The sequence below is a fragment of the Neofelis nebulosa genome, chromosome 2, assembly GCF_028018385.1.
Source record: "Neofelis nebulosa isolate mNeoNeb1 chromosome 2, mNeoNeb1.pri, whole genome shotgun sequence".
Classification (NCBI taxonomy): domain Eukaryota; kingdom Metazoa; phylum Chordata; class Mammalia; order Carnivora; family Felidae; genus Neofelis; species Neofelis nebulosa.
The window spans coordinates 34720323-34744139 of NC_080783.1; the positions used below are offsets into that span (position 1 = coordinate 34720323).

Here is a 23817-nt window from a genome sequence, read left to right on the forward strand (position 1 = left end):
TTCACCTCAGCAGATGTAGGCAAGCTTTCCATACCCAGTACTGCGCTCAGGTTGGAACACAGGACTGAACAATGTGAGAATCCAGACTAGGAACCCAGTTCCATGACTACTGTTTTATTCCAGTCGTCTATTGAGGACTCACAGGTCATGGAGTATTCTTTCCTCCAGGGGGCAGAAGCAAACAGGGAAAACCAGACTCAAAGCTCTTGTTTACTTAGACTGACTCACTTCCCTCAAAACCCAATCTTCACTGTAAAGATTTCCTCCCGTATCAAAGTCCTTGAAAGAAAGCCATAGTCTCATAGATGCTGGAGAGGATGTGGAGAAACGGGAACCCTCTTGCACTGTTGGTGGGAATGCAAACTGGTGCAGCCGCTCTGGAAAAGAGTGTGGAGGTTCCTCAAAAAATTTAAAATAGATCTACCCTATGACCCACCAATAACACTGCTAGGAATTTACCCAAGGGATACAGGAGTCCTGATGCATAGAGGCACTTGTACTCCAATGTTTATAGCAGCACTTTCAACAATAGCCAAATGATGGAAAGAGCCTAAATGTTCATCAACTGATGAATGGATAAAGAAATTGTGGTTTATATACACAATGGAATACTATGCGGCAATGAGAAAGAATGAAATATGGCCTTTTGTAGCGACATGGATGGAACTGGAGAGTGTGATGCTAAGCGAAATAAGCCATACAGAGAAAGACAGATACCATATGTTTTCACTCTTATATAGATGGATCCTGAGAGACTTAACAGAAGACCATGAGGGAGGGGAAGGAAAAAAAAAAGTTAGAGACGGAGAGAGCCAAACCATAAGAGACTCTTAAAAACTGAGAATAAACTGAGGGTTGATGGGGGGTGGGAGGGAGGGGAAAGTGGGTGATGGGTACTGAGGAGGGCACCTGTTGGGATGAGCACTGGGTGTTATATGGAAACCAATTTGACAATAAATGTCATAATAAAAAAAAAAAAAAAAGAAAGAAAGAAAGCCATAGTCTCTTTTTCCATGCTGGTGTGCAGGGGTCAGGGACAGAGCAAGGGCTGTCCCGTGCCTTAGATCTCTTTCCTTTTTCTGAGCTCCCTGTAGGCTCTGGCTAGAGCAGTGGCTGTCACATAGCAGTGAGCAGGCAGCTGCATGGGAACAGGGAAAGAGGAAGCAGTCTTGGAATCACAAGATGTGAGTTTAAGTTCTGGCTCCTCCACCTACTGGGTTAGTCCCATTTTTCACAGTAGCTGCCTTGTCATGTCCCTCAAATAGGGGAAGAAAAACTTGGGTGCTGAGTTTGGGAAATACAACCTTAGTGACGGCAGAAGTCCCACTTCTCCTTCCACCCACCCTGGAAACCCCAGTACTGACCCAACCCTGTATCTGTAACACTTCCACTGTTCTTGAGAAATCAACTGCCCCAAATGGTGAGCAGACAAGGGTAGGGGTCAGCACCACTCACATGTTTGGGGGCTATTGAGATAAAATTCAAAAAATGAAATACAGTCGAAAGTCATGACCCCATTCATTTATAATTTGTTTTCATCAAAAACGAGTTCACATTGGGCACCTGGCTGGTTCAGTTGGTAGCACATGCAACTCTTAATCTAGGGCCATGAATTTAAGCCCCATCTGGGGTGTAGAGATTACTTAAAAATAAAATCTTAAAAATATATAAGACAAAATATTAAAAATATATAAAACAAAATGAGTTCACATTAATCTTGACACAACCTATGAAAAGAAGTCCATTAAATAAACGTATGGAATAATTAAGAAAGAGGGAGCACTTCCTTCATCAGTCTATTTACCATTATGTAGTGAGCACCTTGAATAAGCCCAGTTCTTTCTTTTCTTAATTTTTTTTTAACATTTATTTATTTTTGAGAGACAGAGAGAGACAGAGCATGAGCAGGGGAGGGGCAGAGAGAGAGGGAGACACAGAATCCGAAGCAGGTTCCAGGCTCCGAGCTGTCAGCACAGAGCCTGATGTGGGGCTTGAACTCACAAACTGCGAGTTCATGACCTGAGCCGAAGTCGGACTCTTAACCGACTGAGCCACCCAGGCATCCCAGCCCAGTTCTAATTACTCACAAATGGAATACAAGTTGGGCAGGCTATTCTTAGTGAGAAGGGGAGTTCTGAGATCAACTACAAATGTGAGATGCAACATTGGTTAAGACTTAAATAAGTTTCTTTACAGGAGGACTGCTCAGAGACTTTAAGGCCAATATGCAAATCCCCAAAGGAGGAACAAATTATTCACCATTTCTCAAATTCTTTTGACCCCAAAAGTCATGTTTTACACAGTTCCTCTTCCCTATGTGGCAGAAATACATTGTGAAATACAGATGAAGCACCTGTCCTTCAAGAAGCCTATAATCTAGCTGGGGAAGCAAAGGTTATAAATATGCACAAAACAATGGTTGACATGTCACATGTACAGTGGGATTTTAGGTAAAACACACGGTCAGAGAAGGGACTGTTGGTGCAGTCTGAGACACCTAGAGATGAGATTGTGGTAAAAGTACAATTTAAGCTGGAAGAACAAGTGAAATAGGAGGTCCCCCAGATAGGGGATGATGACGAACAAAGACAGAATGAGTGAGTGAGTGAGGAAGTGAGTGGCAGAGGCAGCCTTGGATAAATCTGACTTTTCATTTGTTTCCATAGACCAATCAAGGGGTTTCGCTGGACAATCTATATTCACTCAAAATTATAAACTACTTGTTAAATGTCTTCTTTTTAAGTACAAATGATTACTAGTAATTCCTTCTGGACTAGCTTTTCGTAGCAGAAAACAATATCAATAATAAGCCTGTGTATTGCATGTCAAAGAAGCTTCTGTGGTACCTCAGGCAGCCTCAAAGTACTCTACTCTTCCACGTATTTGCAACTCCTTATCCACAATGCCAAAGCCCCAAAAGCTCTGAAAACCTTCAGTTCTTTTCCCTGATTCATTTTGTGGCAAAACCTTTCCTGAACTGACGAGAGGCTATTGAGAGTCTTTATTCCCCTTAGTGTGAATATCCATTCATTTTGCTGTAGAAATACTAATGTATACAATTATGGGGTACTTCCCTGGACCCCCCTGGAGTGTTCTATGAATTACAGCATCTATACTTTGTCATCTTTCTAAACTCTTGGATCTTCCAAATCCTGAAATACAAAGGTCTCCAATAAGGGATTGTGGACCTATAATTCTTATTTATATCCTAGATTTAAAGGGGAATTTTATTTGTGATACTAGGTTTCCAAATGAAGGTCTGCTTACCTCTGCTCTCAGAGGTAAGAATGTCCAGAAGAAAGAGGACGCCACCACAGACTTCCTGGTCTCTTGCCTCTAGGAGGAGGCTATCTTTAATAATATATTAATCCCATGATAGCAAGGAGGGGAAGCCCCACTTCCTTGGCACTCAAGCTGGCAGGCAGCATGTGGTGGCTGCTCCCTCTGAGCCGTCTCCACTGCCATTTACCACTTGCCTTCATAGCTCAGAAGCAGAGGCCACAGTGACTGCTCCACTTCCCCTTGCTGAGATGTTCCTACATTTGTTAGTACAGGAAAATGCTACTGATCTGAGTTGTTACTCATTCCATTGAGGGCAAAGGGGGTAAGGGGACTGGGCAACCCCAAGGACAGCAAAGCTCAAATCAACACCACCTACAAAGCGTTTCCACTATTAACGTCTGGCTTTCATGACTCCTGTTGCTCTGTTTGAAGAGGAAGTTTACTTACACAAGATTTATAAAGATTTTCAGAGAGAGCAAAGGAGCAGACAGAGGAATAAACCCTTCCTCTTAAAATCTGCAAACACCACCTTCCATTCAGGAGCCTAAAAGCCAGCCAGAGCTTTAAGTCAAAGCTCAGATCCATCCGTCTGCATTTTGAGACATCCAACTCTCCATTCCCAACAAGATCAGAATTCTGGTGCTACATCAGGGCACTGAGAATCAGGACCTAGCAGAGGCCTAGCTTTCTCTTCAAGAAGAGATAATTGACCTCTATCAGGTTTCTTCTCAAGGACAAGCCACCAAAAAATAACTTTATCCTTGTTAAACAATGTTGACACTGGACGGACCGATCTAACACCGGACTCCATCTTTGTCTCACGCGGGGCCAAGCATGGTGTTTTGCACAAAGTGCTCAATAAACATTTATGGGATAAAGGAAAAATAAACCTATAGATGTTTAGAAGACATGCATACTCTTTGGATAAAAGTCTGATTTTTTTTTTTTTTCGGAAGACAGGGCAGAGTCTACTAAATTCTACAGATACAAAGGAATGGTTTTAGAAACACAGAAGCTAACAGACCTTATTCCTCCATTCATCTAGCCAACAAATATTTATTGAGCTTCTATGTGCCAGGCACTGTTCCAGATATCAGACACAGAGCAAAAGAGATGGACAAGCTCCCCACCCTCACGAAACTTACATTATAACAAAGTAGCTAAAATCAAAGGCTTTGGAGTAAAGCTTTCAAATGTCAGCTCTATCATTTACTAGGGAGTTAAGGAAGGCAGTTCACTGTGTTCTGTTTGCTCACCTTGAAAATGGGGATAATAGTACCCATCTTACAGTATTATTTATGAAGATTGAGTGAGAATTAGCAAAATACCTGGCACAGAGCAGATTTTTAATAAACTTTACACTCTCATCATCACCACCCGTTAGTCTCACAGTATCACTGTTAGTTTCTCTCAGAGCCCTTGTTTCAATTGGCAATAATGTCTATTCCCAGACTCCTGCACTCTTCCCAAATTATCAACATTAACCAAATGATTAAGTTAACTAGGCAAGAGACAAAGGAAACCCCACCTAATCTCTCCAGATGAAGCACCCCCCTCCCATGCTGTCAAGATGGAGGTGAAGAAATGAAGTGTGCTGCATGGATTTAGGATTACTGTCAACTGAAGCAGGATTTCAGGCCTACAGGCCTCAGTGAACAAGTGCCAGGAGAGAATTGGAAAATGAGGAGCTGGAGCCCTAGAGAGAGGGTGTGAGAGAGGAGACTGCCTTCCACTTCAAGTCAATTGATACTCTCTTGCTATTCTGAGTCTCTGCTGGTGCTGGCATATAAATGGATTCAGGACCCTTCAGATGATAAAAGCCACCACACAACGGGAGTAAAAGTGTCCTGTTTCTTAACTATCAACTGGCCACCCGGCCACCAGGGGCTTGTATTAGTAGCCTCAAGATCAGTTATTTGCTTTGTCCCCAGAAGCAGGGAGAGCTTGAGTCAAGGGAGCAAATGTTCAAACACACCTATGTCAATACCTGCACATGCCTCAGGCCAGAGATACTGTCCCAGGAGCCACCTCCAATGCTATCCTCACTCCCATCTTTCTCTCTTATAGTCTTGCCACCCCCTACCCTCCCTGGCCCCAACCTTTGTACTCAGACTCTCTGTCTCTGTCAAGCCCATTCATACTGATAACTAGTGGGAGTGGACTGCCCACCTGGGTATTTCCCCTCCATTCCAGTTAGCCCCAGCCTATGGGAACCTGCCCCACTCGTCCCTGAGCCCCAGTGCAGGTGTCAGACCCCCAGTCCTCTGTTTCCTCATTTGTCTGGGCTTAGACTCCATGTACAAAGCCACAGAAAGTTCTAGCTTAGTGGTTTGCAACAAAAATGAAACAAACAAAATGAAAAAATAAGGTTAGCTAGCATTTTGTATATGCTCACAGGGTGCCAGGCACTGCTCTAAGCTCTTGACAAGTATGAACTCACTCACTTCTCCCAACTTCCCCAAGAGAGAGGTCCTGTTATTAATCCATTTTATAGAAGGGAAACTGAGGCATGGAGAGTCTAGGAAAATTGCCCAAGGTTATAATTTAGGACATGGCAGAGCCACGATTCAAACCCATGCAGTCATATTCCAGGGCCCAACTCTGACCATGCTCCTATAACGCAGGAAAACATAAATATACATTCAGTCCCTGCCCACAAGAGGCCCATAACTCAGCAAGGGAAGCAAATAGACACTGGGTTTTAGCCACAAATTCATAGCAGGTCATAGCTTTATGATTATCTTCATACAACAAACAGACATCGTGCAGTTGGGCACTTTCTGCCAATGAATGAAACAGAACTGACTATAATAGAAAGTAGAAGATGATTACTCTTTTAAAGCAGGAAGTTACTCATTGAGAAAATATTTTCTCATTCTTATATGGATACTAATGGCTAAAAAGGAAAGGACACGCATCTATAGCTGAGGAGATGGTATTTCTCACATTAAACCAAAAATAGAACATGAGAAAATGAGATCATATCTTAAAATTCTGGGAAATTCAACCTAATATTTGATTATTTGACCTTCTCTTAGAGTCTCTTTCTGTAAAATTCACCCTGGTAACATTTAAGTGAGCCTGAAAGACAGATCTGACTCATTCTAAGAATTTTGAAAAGCAGGAAAACTGTGGGAATGTAATGATCAACTAAGGAAGAGGTAAATAATTAAGCACATTGTTTCGCAATGAGATTCTTCTTACATTCTTTGATGCATCACCAGTGATTGATTCAGTTTGAGTAAGACATCCAGCAACAATTGAGCAAGAGAATCAATTCAGATTGAACAACAAGGAACACACAAGTAGTACAGACTCAGGCCAACAACCAAAGTACCGGGTGCCAGAATCAAGTGACACACTGCCTCTAAGTGAACACACATTATGACATTTTTAGTGTCCCCCAGAAGAGCTTTCATAGTCTATCTATATGAAATGATGGGGTATCTGCTAACACTGAAGCCAGCAAGCCTTCCATTTTAAACCCCACTCTGGATCCCCAGCCTCCTCTCTGCCACAGCATCCAGCATGAAAAAGCCAGACTGAAGCTCACCAACTTTCACCAATTACACCTTTGTGCCAGAGACAATGCTATGTGCTCCCCAGATCTCCTTCCAGTTTCCTCCTGGCATGCAGCCAGACTGAGTTCCTTATCCACTGCAGTTAAGTGGGGCCACATGAGTGCATTTGACCAATGGAATGTGGATGGAAATGATGCATTTCACTTTCTCAGGACTGGCCCCTAAAATCTCTTGTGAGATCGTCCATGAATTTCATTCATCCACTGTGGGATCATGTCAGGGTCCCCAGTTGTGGGTTCAGCTTATCACATCGGGGTCACCAATTGTGGGTTCAGCTTTCAGTTTTGTCCAGCAAAGCCAAGGACGGCAGAAAGGATTACTCAAGACGCCACAAGTCAAGACAGGTGAAAGGGAGGCTAAGAGAAGTTTCCCCGAGCTGCTCTCAAGTTCCTGTATTTATTGGGCCTACATTATAGGGAAAACATTGTGCAATATGTCAGCGGCTACTGCCAGTGAGAACATATAGAAAGCATGCAAAAAAACAAGGTGCTCCTAAGACTACAAAAGAGCAGATGCTGAAAGCAGGGTGGAGAACAAGATAAGATATTCCATAGATAACATGGTCTAAGGAATTCACGAGCACAGGCAGGACCCAATCCCTAAATATGCATTAATTAGATACTGGTCAGCTGTTTTCAGCAGGGCCAGAAAGTAGTATAATGCATTCCCTATAATCTCCTTAACCAGAACATAGCTATTTGATTTCCCACAATCCACCAGCCAGATACAGAGGATCCTGTGGAAAACCCCAAGGCTTCAGATGATGAAGCCACTGAATGACACATGGAACAAAGCTGGCTCCAGCCCAATTCATACTAGGCTGTGCCATGAGTGAGAAAGTTTCCCTTGCTATGTGAAACCACAGATTTTGGCAGTGGTTTGTTATAACAGCTTGTGATGATCACTGATGAATACAGCTTTTCTGGGCCATGACCTCACTGTGGGGTATCAGTTAATCTGCAGCATGCATACCTACCTGTATCATTGCCAATGCAGTCAATTATCAGGCAGATTCCCAGGGGCTTGCTCTGCATCCTATATCTCTCTTGTATGTGCTGGAAAGGAAAACAGCAATTGTTGAAAACGCTAGACATTGCTCTGCTTCCTATAGGTCCCACCCATAAACCATATTTTCTTTTGGATTTCCTCAAACTTCCTGTTGCCAGGTGAGCCATTCAATAGATACAGCCTGAAGTCACCACAGCTGACATTTCCCATTAATTTCATATTTTTCCTCTATTTGGGTAATATGTTTAAGACAAGCTGTTTCAGTTTTTATTTAATTTTAATGAAAATCACAGTCCCTTTACACACGTCTTAGAGCCACAGGATAAAGACAATTTAAAGCTGAAAGGATGGATCTGTTTCCACAGTAACCTAAGGTTACACAAGTGATATCTTTCCAAACCAGTAAAAAAGGAAGCTTTCTATTGCCTCCTTATGGTGAAAAGGTTTCAGCCTTTAAAAAAAAAAAAAAAAAAAAAAGCCAGAGCAAGTCAAGGTTCAGTGTCATTGCTTACTTATATATTCACCAATCACTCAGCTGGGAAGAGAAGTGCTACTTTGGAATTTTCCTGCATTCCAAAGTTCACTAATGCAATCCACTTCCACAACAACTTCTTTGCTGTATCCAAGGTTCCCCCTTAGGAGATCTCTCAAGAAAAAGGCACTCTCACACTGTCAGCATCCTATTCTTGTCACAGAGAATTCTTAATAGATATTTTAAAGAAGCCAGTGTTCCCCACAGATACTGTGCAAACAATACAATACCAAATTAGATCATTTATTCCATACCTGAGGTAGAGATGTTCCTGATTCCTGAATGGATGTCTTCACTGATTCTCCTGGGGGGGTGGGGGGGGTGAGAGAGAGAAACCATTTACAAAGCTGAAGGAGAACTAAGCACACTCCCATGCTGACTGGGTTTCTTTATATCTCAGCTGTCCTCTTCCCCTATTTTCTTCCCCTTACTGTGTCCTCTTTCCTCAGCTCTACTTGGCCCCAAGGTTTCAGCCTCACACTGAAGAACCTAACTGATAAGAAAACACAAGTCTGCATGCCAGGCAGGGGTTATATAGAAAAACTGCTTAAATAGCAAAGGGGGGAAAAAAGGCTCTCCTTTGCCTTTCTCCAGGTGAGGACCAGGTGACTGATGAATTTTTAAACTGATAGGGAGAATCCCATAACCTCACCACCTAGCAATATCAATAGCTTTTTTCCATGTGGACAAGGTGGATAAGGCCTAGAGGGGGACAGCCTTAGAGACTGCAGAGAAGGGAAAATGTACTTGTATTAGCCACTTGTACAACAGATGGCCATGTTTTCTTAGTCCAGTGATATTGATAGATCATAAAATAAAATGGCAGTTGCAAGATAAGGACAGTGAGCCTAGCAAATGTAGATGAGCCTAAAGTCAATATCATTAGGTAAAAATGACTTTATTAGCCCAGAGAGGTGGAGAAACCACCAGTTTTGAAGCCGTAAAGGGCTAGCTCAAACCCTAGCACCATCACTGATGAGTTCTGTGATCTTAGGCAAGTTTACTGCTGAAGTCTCAGGCTCTTTTGTTTTGGTTTTAAATCCCTAAGGTGAACATACCAACATCTACCTTAGAAGATTGTTGCAAAAATGAGAATGTCAAAGACAAGCAAAAAAAATGCCAGTATTTTTAAGGTTTGAGGGAAATGAGGCCTTTCAAGTGTGTAAGTTGAAACAGTGTTTTAAGGGGCATCTGGTTGGCTCAGTCAGTGGAGTGTGTGACTCTTGATCTCAGGGTTGTAAGTTCAAGCCCCACATCAGGTGTAGAGAATACTTAAAACAAAATAAAATCTTAAAAAGAAAACAATCTTTTTAAAGAACAACTGGTGATATCCTTTAAAACAACATTTTGCTTCTAGAAGTTTATCCTAAGGAAATAATAGAACAAGTATGCAAAAATATGTACTGAATAACTGTTTATAATGGCCACAAACTGGGGCACCTGGGTGGCTTAGTTGGTTAAGCATCTGACTTCAGCTCAGGTCATGATCTTGCAGTTCATGAGTTCGAGCCCTGTGTTGGGCTTTGTGCTGACAGCTCAGAGCCTGGAGCCTGCTTCAGATTCTGTGTCTCCCTCTCTCTCTGCCCCTCTCCTACTCACACTCTGTCTCTCTCTCTTCCTTCCAAAAATAAATAAACAGTAAAAAAAAATTTTATAATGGCCTCAAACTAGAAAAATACTTAAAAATGAAACTGGCTAAATTAATCATGATACATATAATGGATACTATACATGTTAAAAAGGATAAGAAAGATATTTTTGTATTTGACATGAAAAGATACATAAGACATAGTAAATGAAATGGATTATTTTACAACATGAATATTATTAATCCAACATACTTAAATATATGTATTTGTGTGCATATGCTTACACATAGATATGTTTAAAAATAACAGTCCAGCGGTATATAAATCAAATATTAACAGTGGTTATCTGATACTTGGGATTAAAAGGAAATTTCTCTTTATCATTTTGCATTTAAGCAATCATGGATTAACAGAATAAAAAACACAAAATAACTTATTTTAATATGCTTATCTCAGTTTAAGGCATTTAGTAAGAGCTTAATAAATTACAGTGATCATCATCATCATCCAATTGAAATCTATTTGGAAGTCAAAATTAATATGAAGACTTTTCCTTTTATTAGCAAATAAAGCATCCAGGTGAAAGCAGGTACCTAGCTCTCCTAAGAATCACCAGAGGTGTTAGGTGCCTCACTTATCTCTCCTGTATAATTACAGTGAAGGATAAACCTGCCGTCAGGGTGTGCTGTGGAAAGAAGACTGATTGTTCTTCATTCCTATCCAAATCTGCCAGCTCTCCTATTCTCCTTTTAAACAGCTTTCAAAATGCAAATTCTCACCACCTCGTCAATGTTTTGAGAAACATGCTGTCACTTCAGGAATAAATTCACTTCTCAATAGCTTTTGCTGGAGAGCAGAATACTAGGTGAGGAATGACAGGCATGAGCTATGCCATCTGGCTAATCTGGGAGAAATCCTTCTCAGTTTCTAGGTGCAGGCAGACAGCATGTAGGCTGAGTCTAAGATTTTGGCAAGGGGCCTGCCACATAAAGAAGGCTTCCATAGGCTCTCAGCACTGCACCCAGGACAAACTCCAAGCCCCTCAGGGAAGACTGAGCCCTCCTTACCTGCCTATCAATCCCCTGCCTCCTTGAGTTCTGAAACACAATCATCTACAATGCAGTGTGAGACCAAGTCTCAGCCTTCACTTGAAGGAGGACTCAAGACAAGCAAAAGAAATTCATTTTTTAAATGATGTTATAGGATCAAGTGCTGATGTTTTAAGAGAGAAGAGAGAAATCGTATGGGTTGAAATGCCTAATTTTTAATTGTATTTTTTCCTTCTTTTTAGGAGTACAGAGATGTCATCTGTAGAGTATCTAGATGTATTAAATAAGCTATAAAACAAGATCCTAGTAACCTTTCTTCTTCCTGCTGCTAGATATTCAATTTAACTCAATTTATTATCATGGCTAGATTAATGTTTCACATAGCCTGATTATAGTTCCATTTCAGGTATAAAACCTGAAACTTCTTAAAAACATCGCCAAGATGATGAAACTGAGTAAGAGGTATTTAAGTTCAAATAAGCTAATTCATTACATAATTAGAAATGCCAATGACTACATTTTTTTTTTTAATTTTTTTTTTCAACATTTTTAATTTATTTTTGGGACAGAGAGAGACAGAGCATGAACGGGGGAGGGCAGAGAGAGAGGGAGACACAGAATCAGAAACAGGCTCCAGGCTCTGAGCCATCAGCCCAAAGCCCGACGCGGGGCTCGAACTCACGAACCGCGAGATCGTGACCTGGCTGAAGTCGGACGCTTAACCGACTGCGCCACCCAGGCGCCCCGCCAATGACTACATTTTAAGAACTTAGCTGCTATTTATTTTGAGAACTTAATCAGAATAGGTAGATAAAGGAAATGGGAAACTCCAAAAATGCAATGATTTGTACTTGAATTATCAAGCATTTATAAAGAATGAATGTAGGGGCACCTGGGTGGCTCAGTCAGTTAAGCATCCGACTTCAGCTCAGGTCATGATCTCACAGCTTGGGGGTTTCAGCCCAGCATCAGGCTCTGTGCTGACAGCTCAGAGCCTGGAGCCTGCTTCGGATTCTGTGTGTGTCTCTCTCTCACCCTCCCCTGCTCACATACCCGCTCTCCCTCGCTCTCAAAAGTGAATAAACATTACAAAAAAAGAAAGAAAGAAAAATTGGCCTTACTCTGAGTATCAGGTTGTCCCACATTGAGTCTTTGTTCATTACTTCTCCCATTCTGGAGCTTCAAATATAAAGAATAAGGTCATACCCCCTGTTAGTTTTTTCAGAGGCACTTTATATCACACCTCTTTAAATATCTCAAGAGAATTCTTACCCAGGAAAAAAATTAAAGTATCACATTCACAGTTAAATTATCTAAAGGAGAATAGCAAGAGCGGTTAACTCCGTAAGTCCCATTTCTATAGCCAAAGAACAAGGCAACTCTTCTTTTTAAAAAGTAAAAATACAATGAACATGTAAATATGCTAAATTAGCTTATTAGAATATTCCAAAACAGCTCAATGAAGTCAGATGTTACGGTATTGTAGAGTTGCTATAATAGCTACAAGTTAGAACAAGCTGTTGGAACATCAGATTGACATTCTACCTGATCCTTTAACACAGAGGCAATGTACGTTATGGTTAAGGATGAGAGTTCTAGGGGTGCCTGGGGGGCTCAGTCGGTTAAGCGTCCAACTTCAGCCCAGGTCATGAATCTCACAGTTTGTGAGCTCAAGCCCCGCGTCGGGCTCTGTGCTGACAGCTCAGAGCCTGGAGCCTGCTTCAGATTCTGTATCTCCCTCTCTCTCTGCCCCTCCCCAGCTCACACTCACTCTCTCTGTCAAAAATAAGTTTTAAAAACTTAAAAAAAAAAAAGAAAGAAAGAAAGAAAGAATGAGAGTTCTAAAGTACTGGTGAGGATGTGGAGAAAAAGGAACCCTCATGCACTGTTGGTGGGAATGTAAATTTGTTCAGCCACTGTGGAAAACAGTATGGAGGAGGTTCCTCAAAAAATGAAAAATAGAAATACTACATATTCTGGTAGTTCCACTACTGGGTATTTACCCAAAGAATACGAAAATATTAATTCAAAAAGATATATGTACCCCTATGTTTACTACAGCATTATTTTAAAAAGCCAAGATATAGAAGCAACCTAAGTATGTATTGATAAAGAACAGATATGGATAAAAAAGATATGGTATATGTATAAAATGGAATATTACACAGGCACAAAAAAGCATGAGATTGTGCCATTGGTAACAACATGGATTGACGTAGAAGGTATCATGCTAAGTGGAGTAAGACTGAGAAAGACAAATACCACTCATATGTGGAATCTTAAAAAATATATATATGGGGACACCTGGGTGGCTCAGTCAATTGAGCATCCGACTCTTGATTTCAGCTCAGGTCATGATCCCAGAATCATGGAATCAAGCCCACATCGGGCTCTGCACTCAGTGTGGAGCCTGCTTAAGAGTCTCTTTCTCTCTCTCCCTCTGCTCCTCTCCCCCGCTCACACTCTCTCTCTAAAATAAAAATAAATTTAAAAATTTTAAAAATATGAATAAACAAACAAAAAGCAGAATCAGACCTATAAATAGGACAAACTGATGGTTGCCAGAGGAGAGAGGGGTGGGAGGATGGGCCAAATGGGTGACGGCTTCCAGTTATGGAGTGAATAAGTCACAGCCTAAGAAATATAATCAATGATATTAGCTTGTATGGTGACAGAAGATAGCTACACTTGTGGTAAACATAACAACATAACATAATGTATAAACTTGTCAAATCACTATGCTGTATACCTGAAACTAATGTAACATTTTGTGGCAACGATACTCAAAAAAAAAAAAAAAAAAAAAAATAGTGGGAGTTCTAGCCCAGACAAACCTGGCTATGAATCCTGATTCTGTCACTTACTAGCTATGTAAGCTTGAGCAAGTTATTTTACCTCTATGTCTGTTTCTTTATCTTCAAATGAGGATAATAGCAATAGCCACCTTATACATTTTTGTGAAGACTAAATGTACACAAGCATTTAGCACAGTGCTAGCTTATGGAAGAGCTTAATAAATGTCTGGTTACTGTGTTTCTATAATGCTTAGCTACACAGAAGTCACATATGGGCTTGGTTCTTAAAAGTCAGCTACCAAAAAAAAAAAAAATCAACTACCAATTCTGAGGGCTAGAATGAAATTAATCAGAGAATGAAAGATTGAACCGACCCTTTCTCTTCTCAGATGACAGGTCCTTTGTAAGGTACATATACCACATACTCCCAACCATCTGATAGGTTCAGCTTTCAAATGACAGTTCTCCTCTGAAGCTATCCTAGCCAAAAGAGAGAAGTATACTATTCATTAAGCTGTGTCTGTAGCTAAGTCTGTGTGTCTAAATTAAAGAAAAACATGTAAGTTGCTTTTATCACTAATAATAAGAGACTTAGCCAGAAGCTGATAATACTACAATACTACATAGAATTTGGAACCCCACATGGATGTGCATTCACATTTACATAGCTATTAAGGAGATACAACATCAAAACAAAGCTGGATTTAAAAAGCATCATATTGCAGAGTGACACAACTTTTTTATTCTATAAAATGTTCGTATCATGTGTCATTTAGTGTCACTATGATTTTTAAAGCACTTTGCACTCTTGTATGAGTTAACATCCAGGTATTCACCTCCTAATTTTATGAGAAATATGCTGAATCCATATGCCACAGGGTCTGTTTACTAAATGAATGATCAGGGTCACAGATACACAGAAAATTAAATGACAGAAAATTAAATGTCTATTTACATATACAGTAAATACAGTTATTCTCATCAACAAAATAGAAAGACAATAGTAAAAATATGGCAAGGTTTTAACTAAGAGTGACAGTATAATTTATATTAGATATACAATAGCAGAGAATACTCAGAAAACCTGGATGTGAATCCTAAATCAATTTGGTTTCATAATTTGGTATCATAGAGATTCAGAAGGACAAAAGAAAGTATATTTTATTCTTGAAAAAAAGTGACAGATATATTTAAGCTATGTCATGACTGATATATAGTTTATTAAATATGCCATGTCACAGAGGGAGGAACATGGACTGGGCCCAGTTCTGGTGATAGGTAGAGGTGGGCAATCACTTAATGCACTTTAGGCCTAAATTTCCTTATTTGTTCAATGAGGGGGGTGAACAGTATAATCCTTAATACCCATTTAGCTCTGAAATTCTATTGCTCAGAGATATCCTCACATCTCACATTTTTCATGAAACTATATTACAGGGTAGTTAATGTTTTCTTCAGATGCTTTTAAAGTGTTTATAATTTAATCATGAAATTGCACTGTGGCCTGAGGCCTGACTACAAATTCCACATATACTAGGATTAACTCTTCAAGATAAAAAATTAGCCAAGAAGAATTCTGATAATACCTTGCACCATTTACTAAAACAACAACCAGAAGTGACTATGTGATATTTAGGGTCACAACTCAATTACTCAATAATATCACTCAATAACAAAAACACTTTTGTTGAAATCATTAAATACGCCCAATAACAAGCAAATGCACAGAGAGGTAGATACAAGTATATTTATTTTGAATCACTGTATTAAAAAAAAAAGACTGGAAACAATCTAAATACACACAAGAAAGGGCTATATACATTGTAATACACCCAGGATTAATCGTAGGATAGAAGTGATTTATTGCTCTTCTTTTATATTTCTCTATATTTTCCAAATTATCTCAATGAACACATGCCAATTTTGTGACCATAAGAAGTTACACATATTTCAAAAACAAATGCACATGACTATCACATTTTTTCAGATATTAAAGTTCCAGAAAGTAGAACCATATGCACCCATTAAAAACAATGACAAAATAGAGGTTGTCACATATGATTCATATGGAACAATTTCCAAGAATTCTCAGCTCAATGGGCATAGTGTTCTACCATTTGCACAGAAAGGAAAAACCAAAAATGAGATATGGTATGTGTATAGACTGTCTCTGAATGTGTATAGAAGAAAATGGTTAACAACAGCTGCCTCTGGGGAAAAGAAGTGGAGTAAGAGAAAACATACTTTAAAAAATTCTTTTAGTATATTTTGAAATTTTTGTCCATGAGGATGCACTATCTATTTATATTTAAAAAGCTAAATCTTCTAGGGACGCCTGGGTGGCTCAGTCAGCGAAGTGTCCAATTCTTGATTTCGGCTCAGGTCATGATCTCACAGTTTGTGAGATCAAGTCCTGCATCCAGCTCTGCAGTGACAGCAAGGAGCCTGCTTGGGATTTTCTGTCTCCCTCTCTCTCTGCCCCTACCCCATGTATGTGCACTCTTTCTCTCAAAAACAAAAACAAAAACAAAAACACCTAAATTTTCTAAAGAACAAATGAACTATGAAAAAAAATGTTCAATTGGATATGTAGATACACAAACATGCATAGAAAAAAGACTAGAAGGAAATTTGCCAACATACCTTTAGATGGTAGAAGTGATTTATTGCTCTTCTTTTATATTTCTCTATATTTTCCAAATTATCTCAATGAACACATGCCAATTTTGTGACCATAAGAAGTTACACATATTTGAAAAACAAATGCACATGACTATCACATTTTTTCAGATATTAAATGAAGTCCATGCTGTGCAAATGTCTGTATTTTTATCAAAGTTCTGAAACTGTTTCATGCTGGAATTCCATACATGTGCTCCAGACTCACCCTTAAGTTATATGAAGGATCCTTAAGACTCAAATTTGGGAGAGATGCCTGGAGTGCACTTATATAACTTGTTTCACCTCCTTGAGCTATAAGCAGGAGAGAGGTATGGAGTTAAGATTTATAAGTTACTATCAAATGCATATTCAACAATGGCTCAGTTCAGGGTCAATCATCTTTCAAAATATCCTAAACTTTCTAACCACCCTACTAAGGTCAAAATATCTCCCACTATCATTAAGAATGTGCTAAAAATGCTACACCCATCCTTGATTTTTTTATTGGTCATGGGGTGACCTGTAGATCATTGGGTCTCAGCTATCCCCATTAGGCTGTAACTCTATGGTGGCAGTGGACTGCTAACAGAGCAAGAGAGTCCATGCTGAGCCTGAATCTAAAAGACAATGGGGGAGGGTGGCATGAGGAAGAAGGCCAATGTGAGACTGGTCACCTTTAAGAAGGGGGCAAATGCACCCTTTTCCATGGGGTTTTGGAAACTCAGGACACATGCAGGGCAGTTATGGGATCCCAGTGACAGGATGAGACCCAGAATTGGATAGTGGTCAGGCCAAACATTGGAGCAGTGCAGCAGGGCCTGGCATATCCTCAAAAGCTCTGAGTGTCCACTGTGCTGCCAACCTATGCAGAAAATGGGGGTGCAGACTATTTCATGAAGGCCAGGATGTTAGGAACTTCTCAGCAGCATTTTGCAGAGAGCTGAGACTCTGTGATCATGGGTGTGGGTGATAAAGTCAGCAGATCTGAGATATGAAAGTTAGAGGGGATGTGACCTCGAGCCACAGGCTAGTGGGGGCTGTGGACACTCAGGTTCTGTTCCCTCCACCCATCCAACAAATGAATCTTTACCAATCAAACCTAGTATGCCCAGGGTACTTTCCTTGGGCCACTGAGAGGCCAAAATTCTACTTACCAGACTGCTTGTATTTCTGGACTTTTGTCTTCAGGTCTATTCTGTGGATGTTCTTTAAGCATTTTTCTAATAAATCCAATCGATCTGGAGCAATCAGATTTAGCTTCTCCAATTCAATCACAAGATCTAGGAAACTCTAAGAGAGCCACCAAGAAGAAACAAATTTCAGTAAGGTGGACTGTTAAGCCCTAAATGCAAACCCCAAGCTGTGTGATTTGTAACAGCAAGCAAATGTGAGAAGAACCCATTCCATGATCTGCAGTGATCTTAAACCAGACCTCTCTGTTTCATAGTCCCTCCAGGGCCGGAAGCAAATTACACTCCTGGATTTTACAGAGAAAGAGGTGGTGGTAAGTCTTTTGGCGGACAACCTGTACCTAGGTTGGGGACACATGAGTCATTTTACGTCATCAAGAAGTACTGTGAGATGAGGCACCTGGCTGGCTCAGTCAGTAAAGCACACAACTCTTGATCTCAGGGTTATGAGATCAAGCTCCACATTGGGCATGGAGCCTACTTAACAAAAACAACAACAACAAAAAAGTACTGTGGGAGAGCAGGCCTAAAAATAAAATCTGCCTGAGTTCATTCTGTTCCAAAAGGCTACTCTGGTATTATACTGAAAAACTCTAATGGCTTTCCTAAAAAGGGAAGAGAGAAGATAGCTGGGGGAAAGAAAAATCCCCATGATGCAGTTTTGAAGTTCCTAAAATATGTAAAATTTTTTCAATGTTTATTTATTTTTTAGAGAGACAGACTGAGAGCTAGTGGGGGAGGAGCAGAGAGAAAGGGAGACACAGAATCTGAAGCAGGCTCCAGGCTCTGAGCTGTCAGCACAGAACCCAGTGAGATCCCACAAGCATGAGATCATGACCTGAGCCAAAGTCGGACGCTTTACTGACTGTGCCACCCAGGCACCCCAGAAATTTCTAAAATATCTTAATCACTGCTAGACATTCCAACTCATTCTGACTCTGGGAGTATGAGGCAAAATTAAAAAGTTAGGGTATATTGCTACTTACTTGCCCTAGACCACAGAGATTATGAAAGAACTATATTTCAGAAATAGGCATTGCTTTGGGTTTTATTTCCTCTAACATTTAGTTACTGAGGCGCTATATTTATTTATTTTTAATAATAATCATCATGAAATTGATATAAGTGATTGGCAATAAGTTGACTTGAGGATACCAAAAAGAAGTTCTATTTTTTCCTTTTCCTTCCCATTTGACGCATTTGATGGTGGGGGCATACAGTCACCCTATATTTATAGATTTCAGAAACAAAACTACAATTATTATGGAACATGAGAAAATTCTCAAGCAACAATTTACCAGAGTCCTTAAAGGCAGGTCCTTTAAGAACATATTTTCATATTCTAGAGACCGGAGTTTTTCCTGGCCCGTCCTTAGGCCAGCAGTACCACATAAGGTCAGACAATTTAAATACTTTTCCAGCAATTGCAATATCCCTGAGATCTTGTTTCCTACCTAGTTTCCAATCCCAAATCTCTAATTTTGCCATTCCCTGGATACACAAGTCATAAGTACCTTCTCCCTCCCCACCTCCACATGCAGCCTAATGACTCCACACTGATCTCAAGCTAGTTGAGGGAAAATAGATGGCCATGGGAGAGCAAGATGAAAGTGAATTTGAAGTAAAAAGATTTACTTTTCTCACTTCCTACCTTCACTCCCAGCTTGGGTCTCCATATTCAAGTGCCCACTTCCCTCTTCCCACACACTACAGAGCAACCCTCTCCTTCTGATATGCCCTTGGAAACATGAACCAAGAAAAAGAATACTCACCTTATCCTTGGCTACCTTGCTTCGGCCCATATGATCCCTCATGAGGAAAATTAATGAGGACACATCAGATTTGTCCAAATCTTCACCAATCTCTGTCATCAACACCCTGCAACCAAACAAGATTTTTTTTAAGTAAATTCAGATACTAATCCTAATGAAAACACCAAAAGCCTATGCTTCTGCTATGCCAATAATTGCTTAAAAGACTAATTCAGGCCCCCATTTGGATATGCACGCCCATAAAACAGAAAGCCTAGACCACCCTAGGAAGAGATCTTAAGGGAATTCAAAAAGGAAATTCATCCTTTCTCCTACTTTCAATAAGAGATAGTACCTCTCTTTCCAACTAACTGATCTACAAACAACTCAGAGAATAAAAACTTCCCTAAAGAATCCCCTAGTTCCCCCAGATGTTATGATGAAATAAGCGAAGAACATATATGACTAAGATGAAAGATAGAAATAGAATTTGAAATCATCCTGTCTTCCCCATCTTACAAGCCTCCAGGTGATGAGGATGCTGCAGATCCAGGGCCTACACTTTGAATCACAAGCTTCTAAAGCAAGCTTATACCTGGGATATCGTGGCCCACTCCTAAACTCAAAGGGTAAAAGGCATCTAGATCCTGGGGATTATGACCATAGATATTTTTGTCTACAAAGCCTCACCTGACTCAGTCACCTCTGCTCCAGTTGGAGCCACCATCACAGTTTACCTGGGCTCTCAGGACACCCTGTGGTTGGCATTATTGCCTTGACATTGTCATCTCTGCTTTAGAGGGCTGTTTTCCCAATTAGGCTCTCAAATTCTTGAGGACAGAAGATCCTTCTTTCATTTTGTTCTAATGCTTACTATACACCTGGCATATATTGACCGCCCCCCCATAAAAAGCCCACTGAACAGATGAATCAATGAATCTAGCATCCCCTCCCTCTACCCACCCTTTCCACCCTCTGGAACTACCTACATTCACATTAGCAAGGAGACAGGAAATAGAGAGTGCCCCAACTTATTCACTGAAACCCAGCACCTCTGAAAAAGTTTTAAGAACATATTGACATTTTATGATGGTTGAAGAGGTAGAAGATGATCAAGAACAACGACAACAATAAAAATAAACTCTTTCACTTGTTTGTGTGTTTGTTTTTAAGTAGGCTCCATGCCCAGCATGGAGGCCATCATGGGGCTTGAACTTATGACCCTGAGATCAAGACCTGAGCTAAGACTAAGAGTTGGATGCTTAACCAACTGAGCCACTCAGGCACCCCAATAATAAACTCTTGCGATTGTAGAGGGATTCACAGTTTTAAAAGTACTTCACATACTAAATTATCATAATTGATCTTCACCAACAAACCTGGGAAATCAGGTATTATTATTTTTAGCTTTACAAGTAAGAAAACAAAGTCCCAACTGGTGTAAGTGGCTGGCTCAGCCTAGGTGGCCTATAACTGGTATTTCTGGGACTTGAAACAGGCCTCCAGACCTCAGGTCTCTGACACTTTTCAAGGGCAGAGCTGCTTTCAACTCTCTTTAATACAGTTCTCAATAATACACATATTCTCCAAATATACACCATTGATATAACTTAAAGGCTGGTGGTCTGAAGAAAAAGGAACCATTAATTTAAGGTCACAAGTTATCTTCCTTTCTGCAGAAATGCAGCCTTTCTTATGGTTTGTGTGCTCCTCTCAGTCTCCAAGAGAGTAGTTTGTTAACAGGAGGAAGGAAAAACTCAGATGGTCTCAACTAAAGGGGACTCCAGTGACCATCCCTCTCTGAACTGGAGGGGGCCTATGGCTGTTTAATTGATGAAATGTTCATTCAGCACCCCTGCCCTACCAAGCCTCTAGGGAAAAGGACCCCAAAGAAACTCACAGAAAGGGAGTCCACTTCATAAGCTCCTTAGCAGGGGAAAGACCAATGGGGACTCAGGAGGGAACACAGAGTTCTACAAAGGTCAGGAAAATCACTGTCAGACTTGTTATTTCCTTTCTCAGTACCGGAATTTGCCAGTCTGACATCACAGACCACAACAGATCCCACAGACAGAGGATGGCAAGAATTACTAGTTCTTAGTTGTTCTTATCTCTCTCATTCTATCCATTCGGCAAACACATACTACCCAGCCCTTCCACTTTCTTTATGATCTTCTACCCAGTTACTTTAAGTGAACATGTTCTAAGAATTCAAAGACTTCAAAGGAATGAAGTAACATCATAAGGCAGTCGAATCTGTGGGCACAGAAAGTAATGTGTTTGCTTTTTTTTACTGTCTTCATGTCTATTGTTCATAAGTCCAGACCACCTCACTCCCTCCCACCAGTCCAGCCTTGGGAATAGATAATGAATTACCTATAGTCTGAAACAAGCTGAGGGTGCCTGAGCAGGTGCGTCTCCACCGCCCTTTTGTCCATCTTCAAAATCCGCTTGAGCAAGTCAAACCGCCTCACTCTGTACAGTAGCTCAGCCAAGCCCATGGCAGACAGCTTTCCTCTCTCACTTAAAATATCCAGAAGGTCCCTGACATTAAGGGGAACAACATCTGCAGCAATGTCCCGGCACAAAAAAAGAATCGTTTCCTTCTCGTCTTCATCAAGCGCCTCTTCAACCTGATAGATGACTTCAGCAGACATCCTGCGCAGTGTCTTTCCAAGGAAATGCAATAATAAAACTCCACTCCAGTCAACAAAAGGCCATGAGGCTGCTGACATCATTTCTGATGGTTTTCTTCATTTCTTTCAAAATCCCCTTTCCAATGGAGGAGTTCTGTGATTAAAAGGGAATCTTTTTAAATCCTCTTATCAAAATAACTTATGCCTAACATTCATGGTATAGGTTCTTCCTTTCTTGGTCTCTCTAACTTAGAAGATTAAACTTGTATTGTTAACCCTATAGAAAGTGATCTTCAGTAGACAAAGCAACTGATTGAAAAATCAAGACACACAAAGAAGGTAACCTACATTTTAAAGGAAATGAAACCAGAAACAAATTATCTCCCAAAAATCCCACAGGCCTTATCAGAATTTGTAAGAATGTAAAATACAGTAAGAAGAAAATCATAAATGACGAAATGGCATATGAATAACCTTGGTGGGAGGAAGAAGAAAAAGCCCAATGATGAAGAAGCTAACTGGACCAGAAAAACTGGTGTCACAGGGTTAACTCCCACTTTCAGTGACCCCAACCAGGTAAGTTTAAACAAACATGGGTCTTGATAAGAGACCTTTGGCAGGGTGTCAGAACTACTCCACCCATTTTTCCCAGTTGTCTCCTACTATAAAATCCCTCATTTACACCTATAAGTAGAAACCCTCCCTGGCATCCTCCCAAAGTCTCAGGTCATTTTCACAACTTCATCATGAATGCTCATAGGACCTCCCACTTTATCTGAACAAAGGCTTTGTCAAGCTTTGATCACTGCTTCAGACCCTGAGCCCATGGACGTGCCAGAGGCCCCTTACTCTCAACACATTACTCAGGTCAGCAATTGTCACAAGAGTTCCTGACGGTATCAGTGGAAGGAAGGAAGTAGAACAGAAAATCTGGAGAAAAATCTTGGTCCCAGGGCTGGACTTGGGTGGGAGCAATGGGAGGTCATGCCATGGATGACTTCTTAATTTTTTTCCATTGAAACTCAACCTATTCTCTTTCAAAGTCTAAGGTGCAAATGGCAGTCACTGTCTATTCTAAAGTTTCACAGCTATATTTTATGTTAAATAAACTCTTGTGTTCTGAAAGAGTATCTTGTCTATTTCTATCAGAGAACATTAAAAAAATAATTGGAAATACAACCCAACTATAAGTTGCTAACTATTACTATGTATTTGTGTACAAGTATATTTATATTTTTTTCTTTTTCTTTTTTCTTTAGGAGAGAGACAGATAGTGCAAGTGGGAGAGAGTGGCAGAAGGAGAGGGAGGGGGAGAAGGGGAAAGGGGGGAGGGAGGGAGAGGGAGAGAGAGAGAGAGAGAGAGAGAGAGAGAGAGAGAGAATCTTAAGCAGGCTCCATGTTCAGCACACAGCCCCACATGAGGCTTAAACCCACGACCCTGGGATCATGACCTGAGCTGAAATCAAGAGTAGGATGCTCAACTGAGTGACCCACCCAGGTGCCCCACTTGCATTTTTATGTTATTTATCGAGCTATATTTAGTGAAAATAACACTGAAGGTATTTTATTTATTTATGTACAATTTCAGTCCATAATAGATTTAAAGCATCTTATAATAACAACACTAAGTACAAGAAATATTTTATATGAGAACAAGGCAGGGGGAATTAGGTTAAAAAATATTAGTTTAGAAAGTTGAGCTGGGGTGGAAGGATAGAGAATACAAAGCAAATATGCAGACCA

The 23817-nt window shown here is 40.4% G+C and overlaps 1 protein-coding gene across 15 annotated transcripts in view; it reads right to left on the reverse strand.

Annotated features, from left to right (window-relative positions):
- CFLAR (CASP8 and FADD like apoptosis regulator) overlaps positions 1 to 23817 on the reverse strand; it is a 94246-nt gene that overhangs the window by 20441 nt on the left and 49988 nt on the right. For 11 of the 15 annotated variants that reach the window (XR_009256215.1, XM_058709271.1, XM_058709262.1 and 8 more), the window contains 7 exons: positions 21815 to 22228; positions 19460 to 19565; positions 17652 to 17787; positions 16724 to 16809; positions 12163 to 12220; positions 8658 to 8707; positions 7840 to 7918 (listed from right to left, as the gene is read on the reverse strand). Coding sequence is in view for 14 of the 15 variants with exons in the window: in XM_058709271.1 (XP_058565254.1) it covers positions 7840 to 7918; positions 8658 to 8707; positions 12163 to 12220; positions 16724 to 16809; positions 17652 to 17787; positions 19460 to 19565; positions 21815 to 22176 (877 nt within the window). In the remaining variant the exon portion in view is untranslated. Of the gene's footprint in view, positions 1 to 7839; positions 7919 to 8657; positions 8708 to 12162; positions 12221 to 14210; positions 14277 to 16723; positions 16810 to 17651; positions 17788 to 19459; positions 19566 to 21814; positions 22229 to 23817 lie in introns of those variants that run through there. The other 4 variants (XM_058709353.1, XM_058709342.1, XM_058709374.1 and 1 more) reach the window with 4 other exon arrangements.